Here is a 25,810-nt window from a genome sequence, read left to right on the forward strand (position 1 = left end):
AATTTTAGCAACTATTCCAATTTTATTTCAGTTTTTTTTTTTATAGTTTTAGTTAACAATACATTCAGTATCCATTATACTTTTATACATTTTCTGTTGTTATAGTATTGATTATATACTATTTTATTATATAACTGTATTTATTATTGTATAACATTTTTAAAGAGATTTCGTATTTCAGTTTTGATTTTAATCTTAGATTAAAAATCTTTATATATCTTTATATTTATATTAAATTATATATTTTTATATATAATTATATTAAACTGTTTATTTCTATTTATTTTACTTTTTGGCAAGTATTTCAATTTAAATTTTATTTCAGTTTTTTTATATATAGTTTTAGTTAACAATAACACCACTGTGTTATACATATATTTTATTCGTATTTTTTAGTTTTAGTCATTTTAGTACTTAATTAAAAAAAATAGTTTTACTTGATAATAAAAACTCTGTATTATACTTATATATTATACAGACACCTTTTGGCTTTTTAATATTTGAATGAAAACATACCGGTAATACACAAAAACATAGAATGGCCATTTATGAACTTGGGGATGATCATTGTTCCCTTTTTGGCTTTTAAATTATATTTGTATATTTTTTACATTTATATACTTTAATAAGGTTTAATGTTATAAATCTATATTTGTTTATTTTATCTGACACTTTCACAAGTATAGTGAAGCATTTCCACACACACTTACTCATGGAGCTCTGACCGCTGAGGGAACTCCTCAAACTCTCCACTGATCCTCCAGCCTTGAGTTTGGGTTTCTCCAGAGAGTCTGTGTCGGTGTGAGGAGACTGAGGGCTGCTGGGAGCTCTGCTGGGGCTTGACTGAGTCAAACACAACACAATGAAATCAATACCAAGGCCCACAGAGGGCGCTAGATACACAGAAATCAAGCTGTAATGAACGAAAGCATATTCTACAGGTGTTGACTAAATGACTCAAATGTAATTTGGTTCCAAGATAAATGGTGTTTGCCAAGTGAAATATCACTATTACTGTTGCTCATATTGGAGTAAGATATCGAACAACTTCCTAACCCTAGGTTTTAGTGTTTAAGCAAGCAGACCTCAGGAATTTTGCTTGGTAAATAGATAAAAAATGACACTTTGACAATCATTTAGTAACTAGCCCAAACACCCTAGCATACACAAAAATCCCTGACCTTTTTAAGGTCAAACTGCATTCTGCTTCGAGAAAAATGACAGATTTGCTATATTGGAATTGCTGAAATGGTTACTCAGTAGTCCCTTCAGTGATCTGCATTATACATGAATCCTCATCACACAATCACCTGCTCTGATGGAGAGGCATTATATTTCTTGGATATGCGTTTCCTCATGGTCTCCTTAACAGATTTCACCTTCTTCCCCAGAGAGATACGGGAAGGTGTTGGAGATCTGGATGCGTCTCTCATGCTGATGTTGCCGTTTTCTTTCTGCAAGACATGACAGAATGTGCAACTTCAAAATCTCCTAAAATTATAAAAACGGCATGCAAGGAGCTGAATAGATTTTTCGAAGCAATTTTCCAATGTGTCCTTACTGTGGGGTCAAAGCTGCTGTTGCCCATGTACACAGATCGGCTTGTGAGATCAAACCCTCCAAAGCTACAGGTCCTCTGTGACACAAAGAAGAGTTTGGCTCAAGTTATATCTTTACATTTAAATCTTATACAAGTACAATTTTCAGTGAATTATGACTTAAATTACATTTATTCCTTACATAAAAAAAGAAATATATATATATATATATATATGTGTGTGTGTGTGTGTGTGAGTGTGTGTGTGCGTGTGCGTGTGCGTGTGTGTGTATATATATATATATATATATATATATATATATTGTCCAGGTACAGGTATTGTGTTTTGTTTTATTTTATTTTTTATCCACCACAACAGTTTTATTTTATTATTTTATATTTTTAATTTTATTTTATTATTTAATTTAATATATATATATATATATATATATATATATATATATATATATGTATATATATATACTGTAAATATATATAAATTAAATAAAATAATAAAATACAATTAAATTTGAATAAATTTAATTAATTACTATATATATATATATATATATATATATACACAAATTAAGTAAATAAAATAATTAAATTAAATTTAAATAAATTTAATTAATTACTATATATATATACACAAATTAATTAAATAAAATTACATTTAATTAAATTTAATTAATTACTATATATATATATATATATACATAGACAAATTAATGAAATAATAAATTAAAACAAAATTTAATTAATTACTATATATATATATATATATATATATATATATATATATATTATATATATATATATATTAATTAAATAATTAAATTAAATTACATTAAAAATATAACATAAAATGAAATAAAATAAAACCGTTGTGGTGGATAAAAAATAAAATAAAACAAAACACAGTACTTGTACTCACTCCATGGTAGTTAGAGGGGTTCTGGGCTCATAAAAAAAAGAAACATTAATAAAATAAATAATTAAACAAAACACAAAACAAAACAGCGCTTATACTCACACCATGGTAGTTCGATGGGCTCAGGGCTCGTCTCATCTCCCCGTCGGTCACAGAGCGGGACATCCTGGGCTCGACTTCACCGTCTGCCTCAGAGAAGGAGGAACCGCTGCCTGCGTCCAGCCCAGAAACTGCTCCGCCGGGTCCAGACGTCGACTCCGGCCCCTGACTGCCGCTGCACTTACCGAAGCCTTTGAAGAGCTTGTGGCCGCTGTAGGTGTCTAAGCTGCTGGACGAGGGAGACGTGGTCAGACTGTCCGAGTCTCTGTCCAGAGACAGCTGTTCATGAAGCACGAAGCTCAGACCGTCACCCTGAGACACGGCCAGACGTTTGTGCACCCCAGAGTAGAGAGAGAAGCCCTCCTCGCCCGACGGGAACGCTTCAGGACTCACGGGGTCTGGAGGAGAAACACAGTCAACCTGAAAACTGTTGACCCCATTTACTTTCTTAATGCATGCATGAGCATTCGTTCCATTCAGGGACACATCTTGTGACATCACGTCCTGTTTTTGGTTCGTTTACATGTCTTTGGTCCATGTTGCGTTCATATTTCAATCGTAACATACCAGAGTTTGTTTGGAAAAGGACTGAGACTCATTTTTTCAAATGAACCGCAGAGACATCGCATCAGAGTTTGTTTTAATCAAATCAAACATGCCAATTGTGAAACATCGAATTAACCCCACAGTGATTTTTCTATTACTGTAAAAAGGTTTCTTATCCTAGATGTTCTGCATACATCTGCACAGGTGTGATTTGTGACATGAGCACATATGATTGTGAAAAGTTCAATGAAATGTGGTCATATCTCACCTTTCGATCCGTGTTTTTTGGCCTCATCAATTCTGATTAACTTCTTTCTCACACGTCGAGTTGAATTAACGAGTTTATGAAGTCGGCGAAAGGTGATGGACTCTTCCAGTTCGTCCTCTGACTGTTCTCTCGACTGTACATATAATAAACAATAGACAACAAAATAAGCAAAATACATAGAAAGCAACAAAATATCCAATCAAACAAAACAAAACGTAGAACAATAAAATATCAAATAATGAAAAATGGTTCACCACATGCAAGGTACTTTACATGTAATGGAAAGTATTTTGACTCATTATTGACCACATACTTTCAGTGGTCTGGTCTTTAGTATATGGTAAACCAAAATCCTCCAAATGCAAATGATAAAAACAGACTCATTTACTTATAACATGTAACTTGTCCTGCAAAGTTTGTGCTCCAGACATGAATTATTCCTCAAATCCTAAGTGTTACTACTACAGAGAGGTGTGGTACTACTTTACTAAGGGATGCGTTTTCACCTGTTGGACCGTAAACCATATCCCACACACAGAGATCTGAAGACCAGATTGTCATGTGCAAGACTCTTTTCTGGCTTATTTTCCAGCAGGTAGAGAAGAATTTCTCAGAAGCATCTGTTTTAGCGGCAGACAGAAACCACGCGCAGAAGAGTCAGCCACATCTCACCTATAATTACTCATCGTTTATGGTTCATAAATGTGAGCACTGTGTACTTCTTGCCACAGTTCAGACCCACAGAAGATCACAAGACCTGAAATAAACTCGGTGAAATGTCGAATACGGTCAGTGTAAGACTATTAAGAGTCTGCTAACGTCTGTTATAAACGGCTCTTGTGTGCAAGTCTGAGAACTGAACGTTTCAGACAAACTATTTAAGCGGGTGGGATGTTATGTAATCGGCATCTGTACAATTCTATTGTCATCGATGAACACACAGACACTATGATAACTGGTCAGCACTGAGAACGTTCAATCCCTCACATAAAAGTATTGTGGAGGTACTATGGTACAATAATGGTACAAATTCGGACACCAAGCTTGAACTGTGGAATGCAGTGAAATCCGAAGCTTCTTCAAATGAGCTTTGCGCTTTGCGATCTCCTGCGTTTGCATGTGTTTGAATACAAGTCAGATGAATGAAAAGTGGTTTTAGAGGTTGTTCATATGTCTAACCTTAAAATCAATAATAATAATACATTGATGTCAGGCCTGAACCTCATATCTTCAGTGCAAAAGTACATCGTTTTTATTTTAGGGCTGGGCAACGATTAATCGTGATTAATCGCATCCAAATTAAAAGTTTGTGTTTACATAATATATGTGTGTAGTGTGTATAATTATTTTGCATATATAAATACACACATGCATATATATTTAAGAAATATTTGCATGAATATACTGTATATATATATATATATATATATATATATATATATATATATATATATATATATATAATTTATATTAAATATAAATATTAATTATATATATATATATATATATATATATATATATAATATTTTATATATTAATAACACATTTTTCTTAAATATATACATGCACATGTGTGAATTTCTATATACAAAATAATTGAAGAGTTCAGATGCAAAAGCCTCTAAATGCCATTTGAAATTTTCTTCTTTAATGATGATTTTTATCAAGCTCTTATATTTAAGTTCAGTAATTTCACTTAAATGGCAATGATAATTACCTATTAATTGTTATTTAAGTGAAATTACTGAACTTAAATATACAAGTTTGATAAAAATCATCATTAAAGAAGAACATTTCAAATGGCATTTAGAGGCTTTTGCATCTGAACTCTTCATTTATACACAGTACACACACATATTTTATGTAAACACAAACTTTTAATTTGGATGCGATTAATCACGATTAATCATTGCCCAGCCCTAGTTTTTTTTACACAAGAAACACTATAAATATATAAACTGATAATTCATGAGTCTTAGTTTAGCATTTGTCGTCGAGTCATAGCAATACCGTCTTAAATAGCACTTCATCTTTTGTCCAAATGACAGAAAAAAACTGAGCACCCAATAGCTATAACACAATTTAATAAAATGTGACGCAATTCATACTTTGCAGTCACGTGACTACCATGGATGCCTGGCGGGCAACAAACAGGTATTTTCAATGTAGAGTCCTGTAGTTCCAGGTCTTTCTAGTAGCTATCAAGTCTGTTAGCGAGCTAGCTGCATAACTATGAACTAGGATTAACTCAAAGGTGAAGGTAGTTAAATTGTGCAAAGCAGACAAGGTATTTTTTTAGATAATCGAGCAGCAATAATTCCTCAGTAAATAATCTAGCTCTATTGCTCTCATTGAAAAACCACCGATATCACAAACCTCAAAACAAGCTATCACACACTTTTTGCTGTTGTTAGCAAAATACAACAGCTGTGTTTACACCTCCACCGGCGAGAGCGTCAAAGTGCCCAGAAGTCATTAATTTTTCAATGAATTTTGCCGCTGTCGTGGCGGCGGTGTAAACGTTATGGTGCGTTCTATTATTTATCCGTCTCGGAGATCCGAAAGACGTTGCCTAGCAACACGCCCCCTTTCCTCGGATTTCTCCTCTCGGACGTCGGACAACCGTGAGAACACCGAGCAAGAATTCCGTTTCGGAATTCAAGAAGGCTGCGCCCTGTGTGATTTGTAAGTATGAATTGTTTTCATTGTTTTAAACCGCTTTAGTATTTTAAATGACGATTATAATCACTCGTATTACTGCGTCCCCTGTAGGTATGGGAATCGGTTGTTGCGAGTGCAATTACTAACATTGCTAGCGTTGCTAACAGAAGATTAACATGAAATAAAGTGAACATTTTCAAGTTCAAATGGGAGCGTTTTGATAAGGTGTAGTCATAATATTTTTTTTTTTATGTAAGTGCCTGGTACTCGGCCAGTGCTCCCATTACAAAAGTTTTACGGGTGGCGTCCATTTTTTTTCTCCGACTCAGACACGCAAAACATAATAGAACACTTGAAGGGTGGACGTGACGTCATATTCAAGGTCCGAGTCAGTTTGTTGGCTAAAATTGAACGCACCATTAGCCTCATAGTACAAACAGCTGACTCGCCGAACCAGCTGGTGGCGTTGATTGACGAAACTACAGGTTAACTTAAAGACACGATTAATTGCATGATCATACACCCATTGTATCACAAATGTTGAAATTACCTTGAGTGATGGAATGATCACTACACAGGCGTGTTACGTTATACTGTGAAGGACGCTTATCTCATCTGGTTAGTGCAACCAATCGCACAACAACTATCTGGCGTGTCATTTACACCTCGAGAAACCTAGTCAAAATTTTTGACTAGTTTACTGAGTTTCGTTGCTGGAGAACGGCGTTCCTGCCCGCCAGCCAATACTTGTGACGTCACGTGCAAAGTATGAATACGTCAAGTGTGGCCGTTCAAATGATGGCCAAAACACGTACAGTATGTCCTAAATTCTCAGAAATTCCCAGGTCAAAAACTTGGTAACCATTTCAAGCTTGATTTTGGTCAAATGTTAAAAAATCTAATGCCTCATGCAAGTGTCTGGCCTTATATAAAGCTACAATATCGACTTTGACAATGCAGCGCTGAATTATGTAATAAAAATACAGTGTTTTTTCCTTTTCCTGTAATGTAGAGTTTTAGTTTCCACCCGACAGAGACGAACAGTGATGCTTGTCTTAGCGAACACAATAAATAAAATCGAAAAACACCTAATTCGTTTTTTTTTTTTTTTTTTTTTTTTACAGAATGCACCGAATGGTAAATGGTGGTTCTGTCCAGTGGAATTGGTGGAATGGCTCCTGCATCCCAGCGCCTTAATCACACAATCCCTGGACAAAAGAGCTGCTGGGCCGCTGCAGAGAGAGCAGCCCTGCATTCACCCGGCCAAAAACGCACAATGGGGGGTTACATCATTGAGTGAATGAATAGGACCCTGCCTGGAGGCCCAGAGGGGCCGTGGTTCATCTCTAGGACATGATGGGGGGATGGAGAGGTGATAAATCCCACAGATAACATGTGAAACCCCTGCTGTGAGCGTCTATAGACAGAAGATCTGCCAATAAACAAAACAAGGACGTGGCACACGGGATCTGGCACGCGAGAACGTCTCATTGGCAAACGCAGAAGGTGACTGGGAAACTTACATTACAGTAGGAGGATTCGGTCATGGAGTGACTGGGAGTGTCGGCCCAATTGGTTGTGTCCACGCTGCTGGGCTGCTTGTTCTGCATTTCGTATTCCTTGAGCTGAGGGACAGAAAAATGCATGTTAGCGAATGTTTGGGGGGGTAAAATCAAGTCCCATCCTACACTGTTTTTATTGAGCATTCTGTTGTCTTGTAAACGCATCACATTATGGAGGCAAAATGGGTTGTGAACCATTTCATACCCGAGCCAAGGCTTCCTCTACGGTGATCATCTTCTCCTTCACCATCATCATCAGCTGGATGCGTTCTTCATCGCTCATCGTGATCTCACTGGCCACAAAGCCAGGATCCTCCCCTGTAGACCAGAGGACAAAGGTCATACATATCATACATATCAATATCTAATCTTCGAGATATGAAGATCTAATGAAATTGTGATAAGAAACCTTTCGGTATCGCTCGAACGCTCCCTTTCTGTGTCTTGCGGAAGTTTTGCCAGAACGATTTGTTTTTCTTTCTGTCCCATCTCCCTCCTGTTAGAAACAAAGTTTTAAACTCAACAAATGTTTTAACTGCATGTTTCAAGAACAAACGAGTCAAAAAGGTTAATTTTGAGTTCCGTTTTCGAGTTGATATTTTTAGGTCAAAACGTACTTGTCTGTCAGTCATATAATGGAGGTCTATGGTCACCACCTCAAAGAGCATGCACAGAGAAGTCCAACTTAAAATGATTCAATGACTCGTAAATGTAAGTACACATTGATGGCCTAAGATACGAAACGAGCAGTTTGTGTGACAAAACGAACAGTATTTATATTTATATTATACAGTATTTATATTTTTACCTCGTTACCACAGCTAAAAAGCGCCACTTGGACGTGACTGTGGTTACAAGAGGTAAAACGATATAAATACTGTTCGTTTTCTCACACAAACCGCTCGTTTCGTGTCTTAGGCCATAAATATGTACTTACATTTAAGAGTCATTAAATCATGTTTAATTTGGACTTCTCTGTGCATGCACTTTGAGGTGGTGACCATAGACCTGCATTATATGACTGATAGACACGAACGGTTTGACCTAAAAATATCAAAATTGAAAATACTGTGGAAACAAAGACACCTACATCTTGGATGCCCTTGAGGTATGCTAAAACATAAGAGACCTCTTTAAAAAACAGGAAACACTCCTACTGTCTAACAAACTCTTAAAAAAAAATTCAATTAGTGAAGGAAAAAAACGTGAACTCAACAGTATTCAATCATTTCATATTACAATTATTGAGAAGTAGAAAAAAGTCAGAGTAGGTGTGTGTAAACATCTGACTGACATTTTAAAGGGTTCACACACATTTTGGCCAATGAATCTGCATCACTTAATACGATTTCAAAAATAATTGTATAGTGCATTTACAAAAGAACTCTGTTGAGCCAATTAAGCATTTTAATGCAAAACAAAAATGTAAACTCAACTCACTCTTGACTTTTATCAATCTTAAATCTCCAGAGGTTTTCTCTGACTGTGGGAACCCTGATTTTACTAGTTTTTAGACAACAATAAATCAACAAAATATGTCACTAACCGGATCCGTCTTCAGAGCTGGACTGCCTGTAAGCAAAAGAACAAACATGCATGAACTCCAGCAAAAGTGCCTCCTTCAAAACACTGTCACACAGTCTCCTCTCACCTGCTCTCCCACATTATTTTCTTCATTTTCAACCCCTATCCATTCATTTGCAGTAATCTGTCTGTCCTAACTGGTGTCCATGTTGCCTGTGGGGCAGTGGATTAGACTCCGCCGTCTGTCAGAGCGAATAAAGACATGCTGCTGTCGGCCGGCACACCACACCACACCACACCTCACAGCAACAATGGAGGCTTTTTCACGCACCGGAGGGGTTTTAGAGTGACAGAGCGCTCACATGGCTTGTAAATTCCTGGCCCCCTCCCTTTATTTGTCTTTCTCTCAGCTGCTGATTTTAACATGTACCTGAGCTCTCAGAAGCACTGCAAAACATTTAAGCAATGTCAGGACAGTTTTAGGGTTTTAGATATATGACCAAAGTGTTATATCATGATGATATGAGACATTTTATTTCAAAATAATGTACTGTATATAAATTATAGTTATTTTTTGCTTTAAATAAAGTTTTCAAAATGTTCAATACTGTTGAAATTTCATAAATCTCATCAGCAATTTCAATATCACAAACAACTAATGCTAGCCTAACATAAGTAAAAAAAAAAAATGCTCAAGCTTTTAGAAGACAAGTAAACAGTCAGTGTTAAAATAGGAACAAAGAAACTAATTACAATCAATGCGGGGCAAAAAGCTACAATAGAACAAAGAGACAAATGAAATAGACCTGAAAACCTCAATCATTAATCACTAAATAAGGAATACTACATCAATTGTATAAAGTAATAAAAAAAAAAAGTTTAAAACAGTTTGTGGTTCGACTTTTCGAGACTGTTTTCCAAAGATGGGTCCTGTCTGTATACACGAAGTGGACTGTCTTTAAAAAGTGTCTTCTTATTAAACGGTCTGTACACTTACAAAGTTCTCAATGCTTCGGTTTGCATGACATGTAGGGACCCTCATTATGTTACTGTGTTAGTGTGGGGCTATTTTGAGCCTTGTTAGTGGTATTAACTAGCGATTTCTTTTTACTTATTATATGCCCCCATATACTACCGTATACACTAAACAGTTTTTGGAGATAAAACTCTTTACATTCGATTATCATGAAAACAAATCTCAGAGAACGGTTGACTAGGTGCCAATGTGTTATTAGACCAAAGATTCATTTTGTGCCGTAGTTCCCCTTTAGCATTAATGACAGACATCATCAGGTTTATTAGGCTGCTGTCACTTTAAGACTGAATGCACAGATTTAATTTACTGTTCTCAACTCAGTCTCCATTCTTACGACATAAACTATGTGTTTACGAAGATAATAGTGTCTACCGGTATATCACCCACCCCTAGACAGATACATTCAAAACTGCAAACAAATGTGTCATAACCCTACATGTTCATTATTTTTATTCATCATGTTAAACAATTTACAGTATTAATGATATTTTAAATACACATTGACATTAAAAATGATTCTTTCAGCAAGTAACATTGACTATCAGCTGTTTATAGCACAATATAATAGAATTTATTTGCGTCACATCACCTAAACAGAGAGAAGTATGAGTTTACAGAAGGGTTGAAAAGTTTGGAGTCATAAGTCTCTTATGCTCAACAAGGCTGCATTTATTCATAAGAGAGTAAAACAAATTAACATTGTGAAACACTAAAAAAATATATATTATATTGAATATAAATATATTTTATTGAAACATTCAAAGCTGTATTTTCAGCATCATTACTCCAGTCTTCAGTGTCACATGATCATTCTAATATGCCGATTTGCAGCTCAAGACTAATTTCTGATTATTATCAATGTTGAAAATCAATGATCACTGTTTTGCTGCTTAATATTTTTGTGGAAACTGTGACGCAGTCTGAAATAGAAATCTTTTGAACAGTATTTACAAACGTCTTTTCTGTCACGTCTGATTAATTTAATGCATCCTTGCCAATTAAAAATATTCATTTCTTTCACAAAAACCAAACAAACAAAAATTAAAAACTACCGACTCCAAACTTTAATATTATACGGCTAATATTATATGTTATGTAGGCTAATATATACCATGTATGTATTAATTGCTTTTTGTATTGCCAATGTGTGAACAGCTTGCAACACAACGTAATAATGGTTTTAATGATAAAATCCTGTAGACTGCTTTTTATGTGAAGGACTCGGGACAGTTTTGCAGGGAAAATCCAAAGGATGTGATGGTTGTACTCACATCTAGAAAACCTCTCTCTTTCATTTAATGACACATGAAATGAATGCATATACAATGTTCAAGATAATACGTTACTAGCTGCAGTTTACTTAACAGCCACCGGTGTCACTAATAACAAGGGTTTATGAATTTTACATATAGCGCCTTTAAGCTAATGAAAATATTACATGGTGAACTTTCTTTCTTTTTTTTCTTTTTTTTTTACTAGTTACCATGGATTATTTTTTATTAATTTTAGGTGATATTTATAAATGCAATAAACCCTAAGATATTTTACCATCATTATACAATTATTCAGGGGAGTTTAAAGGAGTAATTCACTTAAAAAAAACAAAAAAAAAAAACTTTTGCTGATAATTTACTCATCCCCATGTCATCAACAAATTCAGGTTTTTAATGAAAACATTCCAGGATTTTTCTCCATATAATGGACTTCAATGGGAACCAAACGGTTCAAGGTCCAAAAGACACTTTCAGTGCAAACTGCAAACTGTTCAAAGGGCTTTAAACTATTCCAGACGATGAATAAGGGTCTTATCAAGCGAAACGATCGCTCATTCAAAAAAAAAAAAAATTACAAAGTTTAAGTTTTATAAGCTCAAATGGTCGCCTTGCTCTGTTCTGTGATGTGCATTTGTGACTCTCCTATTTGAACTCGTTCATCAAAATTAACAAATCTTTTCCTGAGTCAACTCGTTCATTTCGTTCGTTGAATGAACCAAATGACACGAAAAAAGATTCGTTCAATTTGATAAACGAGTTCGAACAGGAGAGTCACGAACGCGCATCACAGAACAGAGAAAGGCGACCATTTGAGCTTATAAAACTTAAACTTTGCTATTTTTTTAAAATAAGCGATCGCTTCGCTTGATAAGACCCTTAATCATCGTCTAAAAACGTTTAAAGCCCTTTCAGTTTGCAGTGTGCACTGAAACTGTCTTTTGAACCTTGAGCTGTTTGGTTCCCATTGAAGTCCATTAAATGGAGAAAAATCCTGGAATGTTTTCATCAAAAACCTTAATTTCTTTTTTTTTTTTTTACTTTTAAAAACTTTTTTTTTTTTTTTAAGTGAACTAGCTACTCCTTTAAAATCCTTTAAATAAGGTAAAATCACTGAACTCTGTTGTGTCGGTTTATTTCAAAATATAATTTTGACCATGGCTCATCCAATCAGGAGCCACCATTTTTTACTAATGCAGTTCATATTGTGAAAAATGAAACAAAAATAACTAAATTGACCCGTGCATTACGTGTATTAATGTGCTGATGGTGGTGATTCAGATTATATCTCATCCGGTGGACAATGAAAGGAAGGAAAAAGAGAAATGAGGAAGAAAGAGGTCAACAGGAAATACATGCATCATCTCCAATGTCCCGATAGCCGGATGGGTTACATTGTTAAGTTGCGGGGTCTTATGTCCAGGAACTCAAAATATCTCATTATTTCTCATTGTGAAATCTTAAACATTTGCATCTAGAAAGTCAATCATGTTCTTGAAACGAGCACAGTTTGCAAAGTCTGGTTTGAGGAACACTAAAATGTAACAACGTTATTGTGACGTTATGTACCTTCTCTCGACCTCGGGTGTGGACACAGCGCTAGACAATCCCAATGACTCCTGGGAGGGGAAAATAAAAACATTTTAGACTCTTCACAGCAAATAAAGACTGAAATAGAGGAAAAGTGTCTGAACAAAGAGTCAAGATGACACTTTTAGTGCCTCCTTTCCCACAAAAGCACCAGTTCCTGGACAGGTCATTCTGTGAATAATCCACCCACCTGGATTTCCAACCGCAGCTGAAGGGATGTTGTTGATTCAGCCTTTGCCTGAGAAACAAAGTCATGAAGCAAGTTAAACAAAACACTCAATGATAAACTGTTAATTCCTTCAGTCTCTGATAACATTATCTTGCTGAACCAAATGACACATCTCACCATCACTTTCATTGTGAAGCAATATAGGTATATCAGTGGTGTGCAGTGGTGTTTTAAAAGACCAAGTCCTCACATTTTGAGCAAATCAGCATATGAATGATTAGAATATAGAATATCGGAAAATATTTTAGAGAATAAGGTATATAGAAGACTTCTGAAGGATCATGTGACAATGAAGACTGGAGTAATGAGGATCACAGAAGTAAATTACATTTAAAAAAAATATTCAAATAGAAAACAGTTATTTTAAATTGTAATACATTTACACAATATCCCTATTTTTACTATATTATTCTTCAAATAAACACAGTCTTAGTGAGCTTCTTTCAAAAACATAAAAAAAAAAATCTTACCAACCCCAAACTTAGTAGTGGAGTTTCTTGAAAAAATATGATTCAGAAGTGTACAACATGCGCTTAAACAGAGGCTCATGTGAGTGTTTTACCGTCTCTGCTTCTTGAGCCACTCTGCGTTTGCGTAACTCCTCCATTCTGTCGCACACTTCGCTGTAAGATGTGCTGTAATACTCTGAATACTCTTGGGCCAGGTCCTCGATGTTACCCAGAGAGCCATCCTGCAACACACAAACAATGCACTTATTATTTGCAGTTTGAAAACAGCAGTGTGGAAAAAAAACTGCCTTTATAATCATCGCAAAACTGTGACGGATATCCAGTTCTCAGACCACACAACACTCAAAAGAGCTGCTGTGCCTTTGAAAGCTGTTTCAGATAGACTCTATCATACACCCTGCGTAATGCAGAACCAAGCGCAACGCAAGTGTTTTATGCTGGTTTCAGCCCGACGCAGTTATCATTTTCACGTCTTGTGCCACGTTGTTTAAATAGCAAATGCATTTGTGCCCATCTGTGCTCCCATGGGCGTGCTGGTCTAAAAATGAGGCGTGTTCAGGCACATTGCTATTTTGAGGCAACTGAAATAGACTGCGTCATTGACCAACTGAAACCTGGTCTAAAGTCAATAAGTGCAATATTTTCATTTTATTTTAAGAGTTCGTCAGTAATGCGCCTATACGCGGGTCCACAATGCGTGTACACTTTGACTCGTAGATGGTTTGCTTGAGCACTTTAACCTCGCGCACGAGCAGATACGTTTCCTTGCTAGAGAAGCGTTCAGTCTTTCAGTAAATTCTGTAAATGTAAATAGCGAATTCGCCATGTCGCGAGCGCAACTGGATTTTACAGGGAATGGGAGATGAGACTCTGATTGGTCTATTGCACGTTACGTCCAAAACACACCCATTACTCATTAAAGGACAACTCTGGCGCAAAATGAAACTTTAGTCAAATTACACATTGTTACCTAGTCAACCGTTATCTGAGATTTTTTTTCATGATTGCCGAATGTAAATAGTTTTATCTCTAAAAACAGTTTAGCCTATAACGCTAGTATAATGCTAGTAGATAGGGCATAGAGTAATGACAAATAAAAATCGCTTGTTATTACCACTAAAAAGGCTCAAAATAGCCCCACAGTAACACGACAGCATAATAAGGGTCCCTACATTCAAACAGAAGCATTGAGAACTTTGTCAGTGTCCATACAGTTTAATAAGAAGATATTTTATACAAGTACATACAGTCAACTTCGCAAATACAGGAAGAAGCCATCTTTGAAAAATAGTCTCTACCAGTCGATCTACGAACGCAGATCCAAGTGCGCTGGTGAGATGTGAATAAGGTGATAAGGTGAGCGCGAGCAGTAGTCTACATGTGCATATTGAAGAGAAAAAAACGGTTTGTGTTTGTGTTTCTTCTGGAAACAACGTACCATATGAGATTCTGCACAGTTCAGAGCACTTGGATCGGCGTTCGTAGATCGATTGGTAGAGACTATTTTTCAAAGATGGCTTCTTCCTGTATTCGCGAAGTTGACTGTGTGTATAAAATATCTTCTTATTAAACTGTATGGACACTGACAAAGTTCTCAATGCTTCGGGTTGAATGTAGGGACCCTTATTATGCTGTCGTGTTACTGTGGGGCTATTTTGAGCCTTGTTAGTGGTAATAACAAGCAATTTTTATTTGTCATTACTCTATGCCCTATAGACTAGCGTTATACTAGCGTTATAGGCTAAACTGTTTTTAGAGATAAAACTATTTACATTCGGCAATCATGAAAACAAATCTCAGATAACGGTTGACTAGGTAGCAATGTGTAATTTCACCAAAGGTTCATTTTGCGCCAGAGTTGTCCTTTAATGAGTAATGGGTGTGTTTTGGACGTAACGTGCAATAGACCAATCAGAGTCTCATCTCCCATTCCCTGTAAAATCCAGTTGCGTAGGTAGCAATGTGTAATTTCACCAAAGGTTCATTTTGCGCCGGAGTTGTCCTTTAAGGGAATAGGAACAACCCATTTAGACCATGTGCCGGGTGTGCCAACAATTTTTAATTGTTTAATTAATCTAGCAAAAGTGGATTCAGAAAAGCCCTAAGTGTACTTGTGCCGTTAGCTTTAGACCATGCACTTAGATCAGGCCTCAAGTCTTAGTCATTTTGTCATGGGTAGGCTGTGACCTATCAATGTGGCATATTCACAGGGGCATAATTTGCCGCTGCGATTGGGATCACAAAACAAAAAATGCACACAAACGTGTCCCTGCTTGATATAATACAACCACTGATGAACATATTCGGTTTGTGCAACTAATGCAACTAATAATGTGGTGAATTAATAAAGCTCTTGGAATTAATAAATGTAATGTCAACATTTCCTTTGGTGAGGCACTGTCTACCCTGCCTACCCTGACCGCACGTCCCTGGTGTTCACTAGGTAGGTTTGGCTCGATTATAATGATCCCTAGTCTGTTAGTGCAGTTCATTTGAAGAAGTGTGAAAGCTGCCACCAAACCCAGGTGCACAACAAACAAGAAACACTTCCAAACAAACTCGAATTTCGAATTAAATATGAATGCCAACACGGACCAAAGACATGTAATCGAACCAAAAACAGGACATGATGTCACAAGACGCTAAAAGGACAGAATTCTGCAGCATACCTGTTTTTTTCTCACAGGCCCTGTCCCAAATGGCACACTTCATATGCAGTTCTGCCATGTCCATGAGACTGTAAGGTGTCCTATTTAGTCGTTTTAGGTTTCATAAGGGTGCTCACTAGCGCCCCCTTTGCGGCCGATATGCGCCCTCGATGCACACTATTGCCAAGCCCAAGGTTACACATTTTGGTAACACTTTACAATAAGGTTCATTAGTTAACATTAGTGTTAAATGTATTGCTCATGGTTAGTGCATGTTAGTAAATACATTAACTAATGTTAACTAATGAACCTTATTGTAAAGTGTTACCCACTTTACAATAAGGTTCATTAGTTAACATTAGTAAATGCATTAACTAACATGAACTAACGATGTGCAATGCATTAGTTACAGTGTTTATTAATCTTTGTTAATGTTAGTTAATAATTTAAATACAGCTGTTTATTGTGCGTTCATGTTAGTTCAAAGTGCATTAACTAATGTTAACTAATACAACATTTGATTTTAATAACGTATTAGTAAATGTTGGAATTAATATTAACTAAGATTAATAAATGCTGAAGAAGTATTGTTCATTCTTAGTACATGTTAACTAATGTAGTTAACTAATGTTAACTAATGAACCTTATTGTAAAGTGTTACCCACATTTTATAAGCTCTTTGTGAGTTTGTGAGGTAAAAACACTATCATATGTACAGACATACAACGAGCGGATTGTAGGTTTTGAACCTTAAAGTTTGGTTTTAAAGATGACAGTGTGAACGCCAAGCAAACCAAGATTAAATGTATTATTTTCTTTTTTTGATCTGGATCAAAAGAACCAAGAGAACCAACCTACAAGTGTAAACACACCCTAAAGGAGTAATTTACTTTAAAAAAAAAAACAACTTTTGCTGATAATTTACTCCCATGTCATCCCAGATGTCCACGTCTTTGGACTTCAATGGGAACCAAACGGTTCAAGGTCCAAAAGACAGTTTCAGTGCAGCTTTAAAAGGGCTTTAAAGAACACCAGATGATGAATAAAAAAAAAAAAAAGATTTGTTCATTTTGATAAACGAGTTTGAACAGGAGAGTCACGAACGCTCATCACAGAACAGAGCAAGGCGAACATTTGTGCTTATAAAACAAACTTTTTTATTTATTTTATTAAATGAGCGATCGTTTCGCTAGATAAGACCCTTATTCATCGTCTGGTGTCATTTAAAGCCCTTTGAAGCTGCACTGAAACTCTCGTTTGGACCTTGAATCGTTTGGTTCCCATTGAAGTCCATTATATGGAGAAAAATCCTGGAATGTTTTCATCAAAAACCTTAATTTCTTTTCAACTGAAGAAAGAAAGACATGGATATCTTAGATGACATGGGGGTGAGTAAATTATCAGCAAAAGTTTTTTTTAAAGTGAACTACTCCTTTAATCACAACTATGCAGGTTAATGTATTGGTTAATGAAAAGTTCCCTATGAACTACCAGTGCTGTGACCTTGCTGTGATCCTGCTGGCCTTCATCATACTGCAGAAAACACCCTGAGATCAACAGATCCATGAAAGGAGAAGCCCGAACTCAATATTCACGGTCAGAAGAAATCAACTTGGTCTCAGCATCTTCCTGGTATTGTGTGGCACACAGAGACGTGACCTATCTTGTAAACTCAGAGGGTCGGAGGTCAAAGCATCATCTCAAGATCTGCAAAGCTCATCTCCTAAAAAATTCCCTCAAATATTTTTAGCACACTGAAGTTTTAGTCAACTATGTCACCCATATAAGCAAAGCACACAATGTACTTTAGTGGGGATGGGAAAGTTTGGGGATGCAGGGAATCCAAACTAAATTATAAGAACCTCTTTAACAGCAGACACATAAATATTCAGCATGTATGAATAGAAGAATTACTTCGTTTTCAAGATTAAACGATGTGGAAAAAAATGTTCTTATACAAAATCTGTCAGTTGACCTCAGTGTGAAATGACCCAAGGCACTGACAAAACACATTTGACATTAAAACAATGACATTTAAAAGGCTACTATGTGTTTTCATTATTCAAGTCAGTTGACAAAATATCAAGAAACATCTCCCCAGGAGTAGTATAAAATAAAATATCAAATCAAATGTGACATTCAATGTAAAGTAAATCCAAACACAGTACTTTCAACAGAAAATGCTGAAGACATTGGATGCAGCCTACAATATATAATTTATAATAATACATAAATTTGTATTATTATTTAAAATAAAATAAAATGTTGAAGACAAGATGCATGCTTAAGAGGACAAATTTTGTAATATAATTTACTAATAATATTACTAATAGTAATTAAATATGAATAAATATGAAACATGATTTAAATATTAAATCAATATTATTATTAAATTATATATTAAATATATTTTATTTAGGACTGTCAAACGATTAATCGTGATTAATCGCATCCAAAATAAAAGTTTGTGTTTACATAATATATGTGGGTGCACTGTGTATAATTATTTTGTATACATATAAATACACACATGCATGTATATTTAAGAAAAAAAAAACATTATTTATCTATAAAATATTTATATATAATATAAATTATATATAAATCTATATACAGTATATTCATGAACATATTTCTTAAATATATACAAGCATGTGTGTGCATTTATATATATATATATAATGATTATACACAATGCACCCACATATATTATGTAAACACAAACTTTTATTTTGGATATGATTAATCGCGATTAATCGTTTGACAGCCCTAATTTTACTACATTACAAAATAAACAATATTTTTATTAATACAAATAATATAAAATAAATAATAATAAAAAAAAAATCCCAAACTTACCAAGATATTCATCAGGTCTGCCCATACATATGAAAAACTGTCTGTCGTGCTCAAATCCCCACAAATATCTTGATCATCAGTGTTTGTTTCATCATCCATAGTCAAAAATAAAAACACTGCTCCAAACGTAAGACTTTTAGAGTTTTAAAGGAGCATCCTTACAGAAAGCGAGATGTTGTTCGCCCTGTCTTCAGATGGGAAAAACATAATGCCTCACTCATGGGTAAATTATTGAAGTGAAATGCACAAATCTGGAAACGCTGCTGTCCAACAATCAAACCACAGCCAACTGGAGTCAAACAGCATGAGATTTAGTTACAACACTTAAAGCAGCCAATGAAACTTGTCAACAAACCAAAAGCGACGAAGCGGAGAAACGAGATTTACTCAGTTCTTTTAGAAAAACCTTTAAGCTTTCTCTTAACGCTCTCCTGTATGAGTGCAAAAGCCCCTGAAGTGTTGAATGCCGAGTCGACACGCACCTGCGCGCTCATCGCTGATGTTCACAGACACTGAGCAACTTATTGAGGGTGATTAATATTCCACAGACTGAGCAGCGCTGTGCTGGAGGAAGTGACACTTCCAAAGACTGAACTTGGCTCAGATTTACATGCATCAATGAGCCCTCAGAGACGTCCATTCAACACCCCGACAGCCTTCCAAGACATAAACAAGGAAATTCATTATAAAAACAAACACCTCAAGCTAAATAAGATAGACAGATAATCGTTTAACTGATGAGTATGTTAATGTCTGTCAGTATTTAATAGTCATTCATTAGCATCACTATTATGACTGTTCATCTGAAAAACACTTTACAGTACTCTAGATCCTGCAGTTTGTTGAGGAGATGTGTGTTGTTAATCCTCTATGCGATCGGACTTTGATTTTATCCACCTTGCATTACCCAGAGTACACAAAAAAACTTGCAAACACTGTATCAATTACATTTAGAATAGCTTTTAGAGTGGACAGCAATGACAGCAAAAACTGCTTAGCAACAACCTAGCAACCATGAACAACATCTTAGCAACATGAAAACTTTTCATGAAAGCATTTTATGAAAACTATTCGTTATTCGTATTCAATTATTCGTATTTTAATGGAAAATAAGTCACTTTTTTGTCATGTGATCCGTGCAAAGTTACTGTATAATGCAATGAACTTATGTGATGCGGTTTTACTTTAGGCTTGGGATTTATCATTTTTTTTTTTTTTAATGAAGTAACTATTTCTGTTTGCTTTATACTTCTATTTTTCATTCCTGCTCTAAAGACTGGTAAATGTAAAGGATTTGTTGTGGAGTGAGGGGGACTGAAATACATGATTATAGTGTGTATAATGTTTGCAAACCTTTCATTGTATTTCCATTATTTCTGAATAATGTGACTTGCACACCAACGAGCCTTATCTGTGTTTTTTTCCCCTCTCGACAATACAATTTCGACCCGGTGTGACTTTTCTGGAAAATATGGTAAATTATGTAAAACTAATGAAAAATTCTGGTTGGAAGAAAATGTGCATTTACTGGATAGCTTTGAACTTACTATACATAAACGACCACCCATAAGTCAGGTGAACCATAGACTAATTTTAATGGGGTCATGATATATATATATATATATATATATATGAAGAGTTCAGATGCAAAAGCCTCTAAGTGCCATTTGAAATTTTCTTCTAAAATGATCATTTTTATCAAGCTTGTATATTCAAGTTCAGTAATTTCACTTAAATGACAATTAATAGGTAATCCTCATTGCAATTTAAGTGAAATTACTGAACTTAAATATACGAGCTTGATAAAAATGATCATTCTAGAAAAAAATTTCAAATGGCACTTAGAGGCTTTTGCATCTGAACTGTTCATATACACACAGTATATATTAATTATTTTAATATGTTCCTTGAGGTTCACTTATAATGATCTGTTTTAAAGGAGTAGTTCACTTTAAAAAAAAAACTTTTGCTGATAATTTACTCACCCCCATGTCATCCAAGATGTCCATGACTTTCTTTCTTCAGTCGAAAAGAAATTAAGGTTTTTGATGAAAACATTTCAGGATTTTCTCCATATTATGGACTTCAATGTGAACCAAACGGTTCAAGGCCCAAAAGACAGTTTCAGTGCAGCTTCAAAGGGCTTTAAACGACACCAGACGATGAATAAGGGTCTTATCTAGCGAAACGATCGCTCATTTAATAAATAAATAAAAAGTTCAAGTTTTATAAGCACAAATGCTCGCCTTGCTCTGTTCTGTGATGAGCGTTCGTGACTCTCCTGTTCAAACTCGTTCATCAAAAAGAACAAATCTTTTTTTGAGTCATGACTCGAAGTGTTCTTGATAAGACCCTTATTCATCGTCTGGAATCGTTTAAAGCCCTTTGAAGCTGCACTGAAACTCTCATTTGGACCTTGAACCATTTGGTTCCCAATGAAGTCCGTTATATGGAGAAAATCCTGGAATGTTTTCATCAAAAACCTTAATTTCTTTTCGACTGAAGAAAGAAAGACGGGGACATCTTGGATGACATGGGGGTGAGTAAATTATCAGCAAAAGTTTTTTTTTAAAGTGAACTACTTTAAGGGGCGGCTCCTTTAAGGCATCCGACCTCTGTTATGATTGGCTAACATAGGAAACAGCACCAATGCCAACTCGCTGTTGCACGCAAGTAAGTGTTTTGAAAACATCGTCGATATAAAATACAACCTACAGACAAAGCATTATGAAATCTTTTACGGTTTGTGATACAGCTGCTGTCAGATTCAATACAGTTGCAAACTCCATAACACTGTACCTCGTTTACCAAACAAAATGCTCCGAACAAACATATAATTCTCTGACATGATTCAGAAAGCCGAAATCAAACCCGGCACGACTGAAAGGTATTAGCCGGTAGCGTGAGACCGAATCAATCCGGGAGAGACCAGACAGCTGAGGATTCTGTTCGCGAATCAAACAATTTGTCCCAAAATTATAATTAATTCTCAATTTAGAGTGTATTAGTATGGTCCAATAAATTGGATGAAGCGCGTCATTGGATGATGATCAGTGTCGTGGTTATTCTCAAGTGTCGTGCTGCTGATGTATCAGTCAGATCAGCGTAACACTCAATAAACGGGACACGAGGCCCAATAAATTGGGCCCAATAATCGGGACGTCCCGGCTAATTCGGGACGGTTGGCAACCCTAAATGAGGAGGGCATGTCAAGCAATCAAACTTGCAGGATGTTTTAATGGTACAAAGACCTATGTCGAAAAGATCAAGGCAAATTTTATTTCTCATGTCAAATGAATTGGAAAATATGCATCACATAACTAGTGTGTTTAGCACTGTCCAGATGGTTTAACACACTCATCATCTGAGGTTTAAGCTCTTTAGATTCTCACAGACATGGTCTAAAAGTAGAGTGACTGCTGTGAAAGTCTGACCCACTGTTTGTGTTTCTTTCCCCACAGTCCTCCAAAAAAATAATAATGAAAAAACATGGGAGATCTCTTTTCAAATAATCAAACATGTCTTGGGTTAGACTGTAATTTGCTAAAAATGGCTCAAATGCAGTGTCTTCTTCAAGAAAATGCTGTAATTTAATATCGACGAATGCAGAGCAGATCTGAGGCACAGAATAGATTCTTCTACTCGTGAGACGCTTCCTTCATCGAGCTGAAAACATGCGCATTCCTCCACCGCGAGAGGCACAGGGGTCTCGTGGTCGCGCTCTCTGTGACTGGCTCGACTGTCCTCGAAGAGAGAACCATTCATTTGTTAAGTGACATGCCCTCCAGTCAAAGCTGCGCGAAATCTGGCCACTTTTCATCAGTTAAGAAAGGCAGGCGATGCTGAAGAGAAAAGCTCTGTGACGGGACGTCTCTGATCTGAGCTGCACAACACAGCCGGCCTGTGATAAACACTTTATTATGGTTCAATCACATGATCTGCTCGCTGTCTCCTATGTGCAGCCTTTTCATTGCACGAAAACAGCTATTTTCAAGCTATAAAAAAGCTATGAGCAGTGAAGCCACATGTATATGTGCATGAATGTGACATATTCATCATAAAAGCATATAAATTATGCACAGTAGAAAGAACTCTCACAGACCTTATAATATATGTAATATTATACATACATTGTGTTTAATTTGTATTAGGGCAGTCAAACGATTAATCACGATTAATTGCATCCAAAATAAAAGTTTGTGTTTACATAATATATGTGGGTAGACTGTGTATAATTATATTGTATATAAATAAATACATACACATGCATGTATATTTAATAAAAAAATATGATTTATAATATTATATTTAATTTTATATTTAATATATATATATATATATATATATATATATATATATATATATATAATATATATTTTTTAATATTTAATATATTTAAAATATTTATATTTATATAGAATATAAATTGTATATAAATCTATATACAGTATATACATTAAAATATTTCTTAAATATATACAAGCATGTGTGTGTATTTATATATATATATATAGATCTATATACACAGTATATACACAAAATAATTATACACAGTGCACCCACATATATTATGTAAACACAAACTTTTATTTTGGATGCAATTAATCGCGATTAATCATTTGACAGCCCTAAATTATATTCTAATATTTATTTTAATGTATTTTTTTTTTGTCCCAATTATGATAATTAACAATTTGGGGAGAAAATATGCTTAATAAAATACATTTAAAAAATCACAAATTAAATGAATAATCCTACAAGTAGACAGAGCAATATAAATGATTTCTTTTGATTATGGTGTAAAATGTGACCTGGACATGTTCTTGCCAGGATTTGAGAGATTCACTCTTATATAATCCACTATTAAGGATTATGTTAATCACCTTGAAGTAATGTTAAGTATTACGTTCTACATAATATAAATGCAAATCTGAACATAAATGTGCCAGCTAGTGGAAAATGAATTCAAATCTTACATCAAACATCTCAAGCCACTAGTGGGACAGGAGCATGGCATTCTACTGTGGGTAAAAGGGTTATAAATGAGATGCTATGTCACATCGCCCAGGGAACATATCATCGGCTCAAGGGTCTCAGCATGTGTCGGGACGAGCAGCAGCTCATTTATCTTCTCCTCTCTGTGTACGGGCCGCTCTGTCGCCCTCCTCATTAACCGGGGAACCCTGGGCATGATGAATGAGATGACGGGGGTGAGGGGGGATTACACCCGCTATAATGGCTCAGATTCTCTGGGTTATCTGTCTGGATGACTGTACGGGTCGCCGAAGGTCACGCCACGTTCACCTCAATTAGTTTTCAACAGCTCCTGGGAGACGTTATCTCTGAGGGGAATGTGTCTGTCGCATTGATTACACTTCATACTGGCTCGCTGCCAACCTCACACATACAGGGGTTGGACAATGAAACTGAAACACTGGCCAATGTTGGAGGTTTCACATCTATATGCCTGGCGGCCAATCTTCAGAGTGAAGTACGGGTGGATCAGTGATGGTTTGAGCTCCAATATCATGACAATCCTGATTGTATTTGATGGACACGACACTGCCGAGGACTACCAAACCCTTCTGGAGGATCATGAGCACCTGATGCTCAAACCGTGTATCAGCATGATCATGCACCAACACACACAGCAAGACTTGTGACAGAAGGGTTTGATGAAGATGAAAGTGACGTTGAACATCTCCCATGGTCTGACAGTCACCAGATCTGAATATTATTGAGGTGTTTTGGAGAAGCGAGTCCACCAGCATCATATAGTGACCTGGACACTGTTCTGGAAGAGGAACGGCTCATAATCCCTCTGGTCACTGTGAAGGACTTCTATCTGTCAATTGGTGCTGTATTTGGATGCAAAATGAGGCCCTCACCATTCTAACAAATTATTGTGTAGTAAAACCAGGTGTTTCAGTTTTTTTGTCCAACCCCTGTACATGAAGCTAGCTACATCAGCTGATTTATTAACAATTAATACAAGTGTTATACGTTTTTGATATAATAAAGTGCCTCTATTATGCTATTTTAAAGTCTCCTGATTGTCTCCTACAACAGGTTTACATGCATCAAAAGGTCAAAAAACAATTGAACTTTCTTATATCATACATAGAACATCACATTTTTCAATGATTCTCAAACGACTCGATGGATGAATCAGTCTCTCTAAACCCCTTTACGCCAGCAACTGTTCTCTGATTGGTCCGATGGCACAGTCTGTTGTTATTGGTCTACCACGTGCAGCGCCTGCCGGAAGCTAACGCTCATTACCATAAGTGAACCTTAGCTCCATCCGGAGGCTTCCTACAGCTCAGTGAATGTACACTGTAAAGACTGTAACGATGACGTTGATTGTACAAAGTACCATATCAATCTGAAAAGCGATTCCGATGATGAAACATTGGAAGAACTAGTTCAACCCGAACCTCTATCGCAAGGACGACTCGAGCAGGACGTTTCTCAGCGAAACACTACTCAGTTTGAGATGTTGCAACTGTAATTCCTTACCATCGTCAAATTTCTGGAATAATGCGGTATTTATTGTAAATGATTCATCAATGCCCATCG

The 25,810-nt window shown here is 35.8% G+C and overlaps 1 protein-coding gene across 3 annotated transcripts in view; it reads right to left on the reverse strand.

The window, feature by feature from the left end:
- Positions 1–25,810, reverse strand: part of sash1b (SAM and SH3 domain containing 1b) — a 152,389-nt gene that overhangs the window by 13,633 nt on the left and 112,946 nt on the right. For 2 of the 3 annotated variants that reach the window (XM_039673206.2, XM_039673209.2), the window contains 12 exons: positions 13,817–13,945; positions 13,216–13,263; positions 13,005–13,054; positions 9,151–9,176; positions 8,014–8,100; positions 7,810–7,922; positions 7,566–7,667; positions 3,382–3,514; positions 2,571–2,965; positions 1,562–1,636; positions 1,311–1,454; positions 711–843 (listed from right to left, as the gene is read on the reverse strand). In XM_039673206.2, the coding sequence (XP_039529140.2) occupies positions 711–843; positions 1,311–1,454; positions 1,562–1,636; positions 2,571–2,965; positions 3,382–3,514; positions 7,566–7,667; positions 7,810–7,922; positions 8,014–8,100; positions 9,151–9,176; positions 13,005–13,054; positions 13,216–13,263; positions 13,817–13,945 (1,435 nt within the window). Of the gene's footprint in view, positions 1–710; positions 844–1,310; positions 1,455–1,561; positions 1,637–2,570; positions 2,966–3,381; positions 3,515–7,565; positions 7,668–7,809; positions 7,923–8,013; positions 8,101–9,150; positions 9,177–13,004; positions 13,055–13,215; positions 13,264–13,816; positions 13,946–19,231; positions 19,728–25,810 lie in introns of those variants that run through there. The other variant, XM_039673207.2, reaches the window with a different exon arrangement.

This window comes from Pimephales promelas, chromosome 15 (assembly GCF_988280905.1).
Source record: "Pimephales promelas chromosome 15, fPimPro1.hap1.1, whole genome shotgun sequence".
Classification (NCBI taxonomy): domain Eukaryota; kingdom Metazoa; phylum Chordata; class Actinopteri; order Cypriniformes; family Leuciscidae; genus Pimephales; species Pimephales promelas.